Source organism: Neofelis nebulosa, chromosome 1 (genome assembly GCF_028018385.1).
Source record: "Neofelis nebulosa isolate mNeoNeb1 chromosome 1, mNeoNeb1.pri, whole genome shotgun sequence".
Lineage (NCBI taxonomy): Eukaryota > Metazoa > Chordata > Mammalia > Carnivora > Felidae > Neofelis > Neofelis nebulosa.
Window position 1 is genome coordinate 162,168,142 of NC_080782.1, and position 12,060 is coordinate 162,180,201.

The following is a 12,060-nucleotide window of genomic DNA, read 5'->3' on the forward strand; positions in this document are numbered from 1 at the left end:
CACAGAGGTTCTGGGGGGCACAGGGGCTCTGGGGGGGGTGCGCAGGGGCTCTGGGGGGCTGCCTGCCTATTGCCACTTGGGGTTGGGGTCTTTGTATAATAATGGCTGTTTCTTAGAAGCTACGTTGCTTGCTAAGAAAATTACCCTCTTCATTTCTGTTTTTAGTAGGGAGGCCTTGGCATTTGTCCAACAGTTAATGAGAAATCATGGTACAATTATATTTTTTTCTCCGTTCTTTCTGTGTTTGACACATGGTGAAAAGTAAAGAACCTTGAGTGGAAAATGCATCAGTGAAATACAAGCAATTATGTTCTGACCTTGGTTTTTTTCCTCTGTAACTATATGTTTTTCAGAGGCTTAATTAAATGCCAGGATGGACCTACTCCTCTCAGTGTTTGCCGGGAGAGTGATTGCACCCTACTCTGCCCTCAGATGAAGTGATGCTTTCCTAATTTCTAAAGATGACTGAATTGTCCGAGCTTTTTATCTTTTAAATTAAATCGTCTTACATACTGATACAAAGCTGGCTGCACTCCATCTGTCAGGACGAATTAGTGCGTTGTTTGTGGGACTAGCTCTTCCGTTTAAGTGAATAACTGGTAACAGCAGAATTTACACCAGCCCCTCTCTGCTGAGTGGGGGGCTATGGGGCGGTCCTAGCGCGGTGATTGGGCGACCTTTTGCATGACTCCTGGTGGGCTCGTGACAGTTTTCAAGTTTCTGTTGGGTGATTTAAGTATCTCTTAATGTGATAATCGCTTCAGGATTGTGGGACCTGTTATCCCTCAAAGCAGTCATTAGTTATGTGTTTAAAATTAGAGGATAGAAATCAAATCTAAAAATACAAAGATCAGTAAATACTAGTTTGTACGTAAAGATAAGAAACTTGGTCTCATCCACATGGTTATAAACATGTTGACATTTATTCAGGTCCCTCCTTATATATGGCTGTCATCTAGCCCTGACTTAAGAGGGATGGAATAAGGCCTTAGCATCATTAAGAATTTTGTTCTCTTAAATATTTACCCTCAGGAGTAGATTTCTGTGAACAGAAAACAAATCTTTTTTTGTTGGTTGCTATGAGAAGGTGATGTTACTGCACAGTTTTCTTTGCTGGTATCATATGTTCTCTCATTGGTCTTAATTACTCAATTCTTTTGAATGATATTTTTTCTGATTTAAAAATGTTTGAATAATTAAAAATTTTTGAGCATATAAACAGAGGAGAAAATTTATTAGTAATCCTGTCATGAACAGATAACCTGCTAATATTTTTGTGTATATTTTTTATAGTATATTCTTGTGTATTTTTCAATGTGTCTATCAGATATGGTACATGCGTAGTATTTTGTAAACTTTACTTTTACTTTTGTTTTAATTTGAAATAATTAAATTTCAACCTTCATTCACTGTATTTCTAAAACACACTACTTTGCATTCCTGCTTCACCAATACAGTGGGGGTTATTTAGTAATGAAAATTTTGTGCTGTTAAATTTTATTCTTCTCTACCCAGGGCTTCATAAAGCATGATCTCTGAAACTCCTGAATAGCACATAATAGTGTTATTTTGTGGAAAGAAGATCTGTACTTTTCATCAAATTCCCAGAAGAGTTCGTAATAATTAAGAATGAACTTTATTTTTAATGACTACCTGATACTATTTTATACTTTGTTATACATTCTCTTATCTTTGGGAGTGTATTCAGGGGCGCCTGTGGCTCAGTTGGTTAAGCATCCGACTTCGGCTCAGGTCATGATCTCGCGGTCCGTGAGTTTGAGCCCCGCGTCGGGCTTGTGCCGACAGCTTGGAGCCTGGAGCCTGCTTCGGATTCTGTCTCCCTCTGTCTCTGTTCATCCCCATTCTCGCGCATGTGCTCGATTGCTCTCGCTGTCTCTCTCTCTCTCAAAAATAAACTTAAAAAAAATTTTTTTTGAAGTGTATTGGGAGTATGGTGTGCCCTGACCAAAAGTACCTTATTCCAGTAATGCAACGATGGTATTTTATTTGTATTTTTTCATCTATGTTTACAAATGGAATTAGCCTATAGTTTCTAATTTTGGTATTATTTTTGTCAGGTTTTGCTAGTGTTATACTAGATCCATAAAATAAATGTTCTGTATATTTTTCTGTGGTCTAGAATAACATAGAATGATACCTTGTTTTTTTTAAGTTTTTATTTTGAGAGAGAGAGCAAGAGAGAGCACATGCGTGTGTGAGTGGAGAAGGTGCAGAGAGAGAGAGGAAGAGAGAGAGAGAATCCCAAGCAGGCTCCATGTTCTCAGTGGGGCTCGAACTCACTAACTGACTCGATTTCAATCGAGAGTCAGACGCTGAACCAACTGAGCCACCCAGGCACCCCAAGAATGGTATCTTATTTTAAAGTTGAGTAGGTTCTGTGCCATAGTGATAGCATTTTACATTTCTCATTTCAAGTTTTCTCTTTCTCTCTTTGTTTTTTATGTTTTGCCTGGAAACCATCAACTTTGCATTGGCATATAATTACTAAAAATATTTTTAAAATTCTTTAAATCTATTTTGTTTCTGTGGACACACTTTCCTTAGTCTGGGTTGTGCCTTGTTCACCTGTTGGTGATTTAGAACTTGTGTAAGAATCACTAGAGAAGTGTGTTATGACTTAAGTGGATCTTACGGTTCCACGGGGGAGCCAGGTTGTCACGTTTAACGTGGCCAGTGCTGCGTCTCAAACCGTCCGGCTTCCGTGTTAAGATACTACTAAGTACTGAGGGCCATTTCTCTCCTCCCTGGAGGAGTGGCTGATTCTAGGTCTAGAGGAGAAAGGAGTAAGGTGAGCCTGGCACATCTTCCACACCAGAAGCAAGGAAGACACCTCAGGTCGAGTCTACAGGACTCAGCAGCCAGCTTGAAGGGGCTCCCATCATCCCAGAATGGAAAACGTGGTGGAGTGCCAGTGAGGGTAATAACTCTAATGGACTGAAACATAGATGCACTTAAGTCCGTGTTCATGATGATAAAACACAAAGCCACTGGTCACCGTTGGAGGCTGGGAAGTAAAGATGTTACCACATACCTCGTCCATCTCTTGATCTAGTCGCCTTTCCCCTTTTCTGATCTATCGATACAATTATCATGACAGCTTCTGATGAGGCATTTTAGCTCAGAGAAAAGGATAGCATATTAAATAAAAGGTGCTAGCTCAGCCAGTAGAGGGAGGATGCTCCAGAAGGAAACACTAGCCCCGACATCATATCCAAGGTAAATTCTAGACGGATGAAAAAATGTAAGTAATAAAAATAACATGTCAGGAATAGTAAGAGAAAATTGTCCGTAATCTAGGAGTGGGAAGATCGTAGGAAGACAAGAAAGTCTTCTTCCATAAAGGAAGACATCCATCTACACAACAGAAGTGGAACAAAGTGAAAACATGGAACATACTGTAAACGGTGCCAAATGGTTAACTTGGAGAAAGTAAATTAGTAATACTTCATCCACAGATGGTCATTTTCCCTAATATAACAGAATTTTCATATGTTGATGAGAAAAGGACAGCGTCAGTAGACGGTTGAGGAGATGAAAAGACAGTTTACGGGAGAATAAAAGCAAATGGCCATCAGCATCGCGGAAACAGGCCCCACTTCCTGTGTCAGGATGGTAACAGTACAGGTGGCCACAGCTTCACCAGCTGACTAGCACAGTCTAACACAAGTGAGGATGCTGAACAGGGGCCATCCTCCTTGTGGGAGTGTCCGTGGACGTGCCTGTTTGGTTGGGAAGGGGAGTCTCACATGTCTCTAAAAATTAAAAATTGCTTTGACTTGGCAGTTCTACTAGAAATTGAGCTTATAGAGATAAAAGCCCAAACGTATTTAGGACATAGGGCTGAGGGGCACCTGGGGACTTGGTCAGTTAAGCATCCAGCTTCAGCTCAGGTCATGATCTTGCAGTGTGTGGGTTCAAGCCCTGCGTTGGGCTCTATCCTGTCAGTACAGAGCCTGCTTGGGATTCTTTGTCTCCCCTTCTCTCTCTGCCCCTCCCCCATCCCATGCTCTGTTTCTTTCTCAAAAATAAATAAACTTAAAAAAATTAAAAAAAAAAACTTAAAGGACATGGGACTGAAACATGAGAGTGGCCTCGTGCCCTTTCTCACATCAGGGTCAGGTTGGGCAGTGGGATCAGCAAAAGTGAGGAGCACAGTGGACAGGGGAGAAGCTTCTGTGCAGGGTGGTTCTTGGGAAGGCACTTCCTGCAGTGCCGCCAGGCAGGCAGGTGCTGGCCACCCACACGCCCAGGTCAGCCTGCAGCCAGCAGTCCGTGAGCAGGGTCCATTAGCTCTGGCACCTCTGTGTTCTAGACCGGGGGCTCCGCAGGGGAGAACCTGCAGAGGGCTGCACGTGGGCAGGAGGGGACAGCTGAGCACAGGGACCGCCGCACCACACCTCTGGACACCCGCAGGTTTTCACTATGGTAGATGAGGCAGCCCTCCCAGCCAGAGCACAGCAGAGGCTACAGCAGAGGTGATGATTGTGATCAGAGTGAAGATCATGAATCCTCGAGAAAAGGCCTGCGTTGTTAGACTCGGTTTAAAAAGTGGGATGTCTGTGATTCCATTTACAGAGGGATGTATCCAAAATGCTTTTTTTTTTTTTTTTTAATATGGAATTTATTGTCAAATTGGTTTCCATACAACACCCAGTGCTCAAAATGCTTTTGAAGACGGTTTTACTCTGAAGGTAAGTCTCCCGTCTCTGGAGAGCTTTCCTTCAGGGTGACTTCCTTGGTGTGGCTGTCAGCGAGTGGTTTGCTGTAAGCGTCATCTTCTGACCTGGCCGTGCCTCTGCTTTCAGTTTTTCGTAGCCTCGGATCCAGCCGTCAAGACGGACCGGCTGTGGCAGGACAAGTACACTCTACGGAGATCGATGATCCCCTCCTTTATTACGATGGACCAGTCCAGGAAGGTGAGGCCGGGGGGGACTGGGTCTCTGCTGTCATAATTCTGCATGTGGGCAGCAGGTGACAAAACTCTTCTATCGCATCTTAGGATCAGAAGTATGTATTGATTGAATACACTGATTAATGTGTGTTTGTTAATAAGTCTTCTCAGTTCCTACAGTTCCCTTGATGCTATCCCAGATGTCCTTGCTACTTAATTAAAAAACAATTAAAAAAATTTTTTTTAAGTTTATTTGTTTTGAAACGACAGACACAGCATGAGCGGGGGAGGTGGGGGGAGAGAGAGAGAGAGAAAGAGAGTCCTAATCAGTGCAGAGCCTGACATGGGGTTCGAACTCATGAAACCATGAGGTCGTGACCTGGGCCAAAAGCTTAACCAGCTGAGCCACCCAGGTGCCCGTCCATTACTTAATTTTTAATTAATAATAGATTTGTTGCTTATGAATATTTATAGTAGTTGAATGATTAATCATTTTTACATCATGGTAACTGGAGGATGTTTTTCCTTTTTAGGTCCTTTTGATCGGAAAATCAATAAATTTCCTGCACCAGGTTTGTCATGACCAGACACCCACTACAAAGATGATAGCTGTGACCAAGTCTGCCGACTCCCCCCAGGATGGTACGGTGGCGGTGGTGGCGGTGGTGGTGGTGGTGGTGGGGGTGCGATAGAGCTGTCGCTTGAAGTGTTTTCCGTCCGGTAGGACTGACAGTTTCTGAATTGTCATCTGAAATACCTTCACACTTAGTGTGATGTGTGTAAAACATTACTATGTAAAGTTTGAATTTCTCTTTTTACGTGGAGTTCACCAGTAAGTACTGGATTAGGTGGAGCTGTTTTACTCTCTTAGAATTTGTATTACTTTAAAAAGAAAACGATCTAGCGACAGTTATGCCAAAATCAGAAAATAAAGGAAAAATGTTTCTACTGGTGGCCACATGTAACACAAAGAGGCTTATTCAGAAGTTAGCAGGGGAAGTGCTGGGTGAAATGACTGCCTGTGTGAGATGTCCTATGGTCCCCTTGTTCGCTGCTGCCCTCGCTTCCATTTTTCCCATCTGCTGCCCACCCCACCGAAGTAATTCCACAGTGTTTTGTGTGCGGCCGACTTGATGTGTGCAGCTTTCCCTCCTGGCTGTTTGCTGTTCATGTTGTCGTTCTGACTCCGTTCGCCGTGTCAGCTACAGGCGACATGACATGACTTACTCTTCATGAGAATGACTGTGCCTTTCGTGAGCTTAAACTCTAGGTATGAAGATGAAAATGTACAAGGAAATGAAATACTAAATAATCAAACATAGAGAGTGGTAAACGAGTATAGATAACATGCTGTAAATATGTGATACCGTGGAGTTAGCCATAGGCACTGCGCTCCATGGTCGTCCCGGCAACTCTAGCTTGCAGAACCCAGACTTTGTACCCTTTCACTGCTTTCTCCTCCCCTCCGGCCCTGCAACCACCAATCTACTCCCTGCGTCTCTGACTTTGACTACTTTAGAGTCCACACATAAGTGATACCATACGGTATATGTGTCTGCCTTCTTTCACTTAGCGTAACCCTCCCAGGTCCGCCCATGTTGCCACAATAGCAGAATAACCTTTCTCCAGGTAAATGATAGCCCACTGTGTGTGCACACCACCTCTCGACCGTTCAGTCGTCGACGGACACTCGGGCTGCTCCGAGTATCTTGTGTATCATAAATAACGTGCGGTGAGCGTGGGGGTGCGGGTATCTTTTTGAATTAGTGTTTGCATTTTCTTTGCGGAAATACCAAGTACAGTTGCTTGATCATATGGTGGTTCTGCTTCTAACTTTTTGAGGAGCCTCCACACTGATTTCCACAGTGGCTGCACCAGTTTGCATTCCCACCAGCAGTGCACAAGGGTCCCTTTTCTTCGCATCCTCGCCAACGTGTGTCATTTCTTGTGTTTCACCCTGAGGCCAGCAGTTCCCAGAGCTTGCTCACTGTGGGCACCTTCTTGTTCATTCTTGAGACCGTGCGGGCAGTTCAACACTGACCCTCCCTGTGCTGTCTTCTTCACCTCAGTGTCTCCGTGAGGTGTTGAGTTAGTTGTGTTGTTGAAAGTGACTTGACCTTCAGGTCTAGGACAGGACGGACTGTTGTTGGGGCCTCTCATAGGTCAGAGCTCGGGCGTCCACTGTGCGTCCAGCAGATGGCGGCCTTTTTGGTTTCTTGGGTTTCTTGGGTTTCTTGGGCTCGGGCTCATTCGCCTTCCTGCGCACCCGGCCCATTGGGTCTGTTGCCAGGGCCGTTTGTGGGTGTAGGCGGTGACGTTTGTGCGTGGAGCTGGTAGTTTTATCTTTATTGAAATACAAATTATGTACGTATATGCTCTCGTTTTGTTCCCTACAGCTGCAGATTTGTTCACAGATTTGGAGAATGCGTTTCGGGGGAAAATCGATGCTGCTTACTTTGAGACCAGCAAGTACCTGTTGGACGTTCTTAACAAAAAGTACAGCTTGCTGGACCACATGCAGGCTGTGAGGCGCTACCTGCTCCTTGGCCAAGGGGACTTCATCAGGCACTTAATGGACTTGCTCAAGTAAGAACACTCTTTGGATCTTTTAAATACACAGTAGATTGCAACATGAGGAGTCTTAACAGTTCTTGTTTTAAAGAATAAATGCCATTAGGGGAAATTGGCTGAGTTCTTAGAGAACATATCGGTAAGATGAAATCTGAAATTTTTTTGGAAAATTTTTTGATGAAACCAAGATTGTCACATTGAAGTCTGTTTGTTTTCTCATATTCTGTACCTTTCTCACAAGCCTGTGGGCCTTGTGGACACCCTGGCACTGACAGTCCCATGTCCGAGGTGTGTGCAGTGTGATCACACTTAGTGCCAGTTTCAAACAAGTTCAAAAATTGTGTATTTCAAATAACTTTTTCCATATTATGAATTTTAAATTGTTCCTTGGGGGAAAAAACCTATAAAACAAAATTACTACTCTTTTCATTTTGTTCTGTGACATTTTTCATGGCACCTTTTGTCCCAGAATTAGATGTGGGTCCCTCCCTGGCCTCCGTGGAGACTCTTCCAGCCCCTCAGCAGGGTGTCTGTCCGGGCTCTAGACACACCGACCTCGGGTGCAGCCAGGCTCCTAGCCAGAGCGCGGGTGATGTCCACTCAGGCACTGAGAAATGGAGATTGGCACTTTTTGATGTTCCCTTTGGAACACTTGAAAGAGTGTGTGGCCTTCCAGTCTTACCTGTGTGATCAAGGGGTGGTTTTGGTGGCCTGGTCCTGAGATGTCACTGTGCCTCGGAGTTGCCGAGGGAGCTGGCTGAGGTGAACCCTGGGCCTGCCCACAGAGGGGCTTGGTCCCTCGGGGGTGGGGCCAGGAACGTGCGTTTCTAATGAGGCCCCTGGTCCAGACACAGGCCCCTGCGGTCCCTCCTCTGCCCCAGAGCCCATCTTCTGCATGAAAGGGCACACATAGCTGTCAGTGACCTTCTACTTGCTTGTGCTGGGTGGGTGACTGTGTCGTCAGCTTGAGAAGGGGTTGGTGAATTGTGAACTGAGCACACGTACTCGTGGAAGTGTCCCGTCTGGACCCTGAGCAGGGAAGGGGCATCTGGTGAGCTCAGTCCTGGTCTCCAGCCTAGCGCCTGCCGGAAGCATGGGCAGGCAGGAGTGTTTGGAGGGGAGATGCCATTGGCCTAAATGGGGGTTCCCGTGAGCATGTGGGGGGAGCTGGCCCAGGGTGCAGCTGTGCAGGTCAAGGTGGGCAAGGCAGCTCTCGCGGTTTACAGGTGAGGCCAAACGCAGGGGTGCCTGTCATGCTACGGACCAGGTCGTGTGGCTGATTTAACGTGTTTGCCTTATGCGCGGTTTTGATATTTAGAGCATCTCGTAATCAGAAGATTTGTTTCTTGAAGACATGTTTGAAGTTTGTGGCTTTAAAGTGGGGGATGTCCCTGGTCTCCAGCTAGCCTCAGACTTCTCTGAGTGATGATGTCATGCTCCCTCTTCATCGGTCTCTGCCCACGTTTTGCTGCCACGAAGACCTGGAGCCGCACAGCTTATGTGCACGCCTGGGGGTGATGGGCAGGCTTTCCCCTCAGTGTATTGAGCAATAGTTGACCTAGATCACTGTGTGAGTGTAAGGTATACAGCACGATGGCTTGATTCCATGTGTTGTGAAATGGTGACCACAGCAGGTTCAGCTAGCATCCATTTTCTCACATAGACACAAAGAAAAGAAAAAAAGGAAAGAAACCCCTTTTCTCCTTTTGATGGGAACTCCTAGGATTTGCTCTTGTACCGACTGGTCCTGTGTGTCACATGGGGTGTTGGCTGTGGCCCTCAGGTGGTGCACTCCAACCTAGTGCTCACACACAGCGGCTTGTTTGCACTGGGTGGCCCCTTTCCTGCACTTCCCCTCGCCGTCAGGCTGTGTTGGTAACCTGGCTGGTTCTTGCCCGGTAACGTTAGCTTTCTGTTTAGCAACCTGGACATGAGTAACCCCAGAGAAGTGTTTGCTGATAACGCGGCAATTTTTAGCTTCTAGAATCATGGCATCTGTGTATCTAGTTGTTTTGATTTAACAAAGACCTCTCTACCCATTGGGTCTGTGCAGAAAATTCCAGTAGTTCCCGTTTCTGTAGGCCAGACTTAAGTTGAAAACTTGATTTGTTAATGTGTATGGCATATGTTAAGTATTTTCAATTTAAGCAGAATCAAAATGAATTTTTTTGAGATTTAAAGAAATGTTTTATTCCCCAAAAGGCTTGGTGAAATCCTGTTTACAGTTAGTTTTGTGAAACTTTTGTTTCTATGTTGTAGTGGTTTGTCTTTTTAGTTTTTATAATTTCAACTCTTTCTACAATTTTAAGTTTTTGCAAAGCTCTTTAAGAATTCAAGTAACATCTTTTATTTTTACAAAATCTGTTAAGACCAGAACTTGTCCGTCCAGCTACGACTTTGTATCAACACAACTTGACTGGAATTCTTGAAACTGCCGTCAGAGCCACCAACGCCCAGTTTGATAGCCCTGAGATCCTCAAGAGACTGGATGTGAGGCTGCTGGAGGTACTGTGGCCCTGGTTCTGCTCAGGCCGTGAGCTCCCCGGGCCAGCACTCTCGCCAGCGTTCTGGTGTGTGGTGTATGGTGTGCATCTCGTCTAGCCTGCTGGGTGGGAGTTGTTGCCGGAAGGCTGGCTGGCCTGAGCCTGCACTGTGCTGCTCGTTGGTCTTCAACAAGGGACACATCTCTAAATTGCACTGGGCTTCTCCGTCTGCTCCCTGTGCAAAGTCCCCACAGGGCCGCAGACAGAGAACACGCAGCGCTCAGCCCGGCGCTCGGTAGCACGTTGTGGAGTGAATCTTGTCTCCTGTTAATGGTAATGTTGCAGGAGGCACAGGGATGGCACGTAACAGTAATATTCATCAAAAATAGATGTATTTAGTTTCAGTTTGATAGACGGTGAGTTTTCTTAGGGGAATGAGTGTCAGAAACATCACACACTGTTTGCTTAGCTATGATGAAGGACCATTAGTAGGGCTTGTTGGCTTTTTTAAAATGTTGACTCTTGTTTTTTTTTTTTTTTTTGTTCATTTTTCAGAGAGAGAATCAGAGCACGAGTGAGGGAGGGGCAGAGAGAGAGGGAGACACAGAATCTGAACAGGCTCCAGGCTCCGAGCTGTCAGCACAGAGTCCGACGAGGGGCTCGAACCCACGAACCGTGAGATCATAACCTGAGCCAAAGTCAGATGCTTAACCAACTGAGCCACCTAGGCACCCCTAAATGTTGACTTTTAAGGGATTCAGGACATCTGAGGCAGTGAGTTCTTGTCATAAACTGGTGACGAATTTTAGACTGATTTTATGGTATTTATTCAAAATACATTATAAGAGCACCTGGGTGGCTCAGTCTGTTAAGCGACCAACTCTTAATCTCAGCTCATGTCACAATCTCACAGTTTGTGGGTTTGAGCCCTGCATCAGGCTCTGTGCTGACAGCTCAGAGCCTGGGGCCTGCTTCGGATTCTGTGTCTCCCTCTCTGTCTGTCTGCCCCTTCCCCACTCATGCTTTGTCTCTCTGTCAAAAATAAACATTTAAAAAAAAAATCTTTAAAGAAATAAAAATAAAATAAATAAACATTGAATAAAACCCCACAACACACCATTCATTTCACAGTATCCTTAGAGCATCTCCTCTGTGCCCATGGTTTAAATGCCGAGGGTACAGGGGTTGACAAACAGATCTCTGCTGTCCTATAGCTAACACTCACAAGTATTGAATGCTTTTCAAAAATTGGGCTTTATTTTACTGCCTTTTCTTTGATGAGAGATTCTTTGGCACTAAGTGCAGCACTGGTGGGAAGGCCTGCAGTGTTTGTTTCTGTCCCCAGGTCTCTCCAGGTGACACCGGGTGGGACGTTTTCAGCCTGGACTACCATGTCGATGGGCCAATTGCCACGGTAAGGCCATGCTGGGCTTTTTTATGGTTGCTGCAGCCCTTCAGCTTGCTGTTTTGTTGTTTCAGAATGAGCTCTCTTCTCTCAGAGCTTCTACTGAAGGCCATCACTTGACCTCTGGTCAGACCCACTGAAGGAATACCTAAGCCACAATTCTGTGTGGCTTAGATAATCATTAACGAGTGCTGAAATGCTCTAGTATTTTATGAATTCCTACAAATACCCTTTTGCTCCGTGATAGGGTTCAGCAGTCATGTAGTAAATGGAGTGCTCGTTGGACCCCATAATCCTTAGACCACAGTAGCGAATTCAGAACAGACGGAGAGAGACTAGGACGTGAAGTCTGACCTTCAGTGTTCCCTGGGACCCAAGGAGCAGCCCATGCTGCTGCTGTCCATGGTGCTGGTGCTGCTGTCCATGGTGCTGGTGCTGCTTGGAGCAAAGTACCGGTTCCTCCCGGAGTTCCCAGACTGAGAGGCTGGCTCCTCTGCGTGCTGTCTGCGGCCCAAATGCCCTGCCTTAAGTGCCCACTTTCTCTTCAGCTTGGAGTCAGTTCTCCTTGACCAGGACGATTCTTTGGAGTGATGTCAGTCGTTTGATATCTGAAATACTGAAGGAGAACATGCGTTTCTTTTAGTTATTGGGAAAAATATTTTGTTAAGAGGTAATGTAGTTTGGCTGTG

At 45.4% G+C, this 12,060-nt stretch overlaps 1 protein-coding gene across 7 annotated transcripts in view; it reads left to right on the forward strand.

The window, feature by feature from the left end:
* Positions 1-12,060, forward strand: part of TUBGCP3 (tubulin gamma complex component 3) — a 75,736-nt gene that overhangs the window by 38,507 nt on the left and 25,169 nt on the right. For all 7 annotated transcript variants that reach the window (XM_058742301.1, XM_058742318.1, XM_058742343.1 and 4 more), the window contains 5 exons: positions 4,827-4,937; positions 5,446-5,554; positions 7,309-7,498; positions 9,853-9,988; positions 11,312-11,380. In XM_058742301.1, the coding sequence (XP_058598284.1) occupies positions 4,827-4,937; positions 5,446-5,554; positions 7,309-7,498; positions 9,853-9,988; positions 11,312-11,380 (615 nt within the window). The remainder of the gene's footprint in view (positions 1-4,826; positions 4,938-5,445; positions 5,555-7,308; positions 7,499-9,852; positions 9,989-11,311; positions 11,381-12,060) is intronic.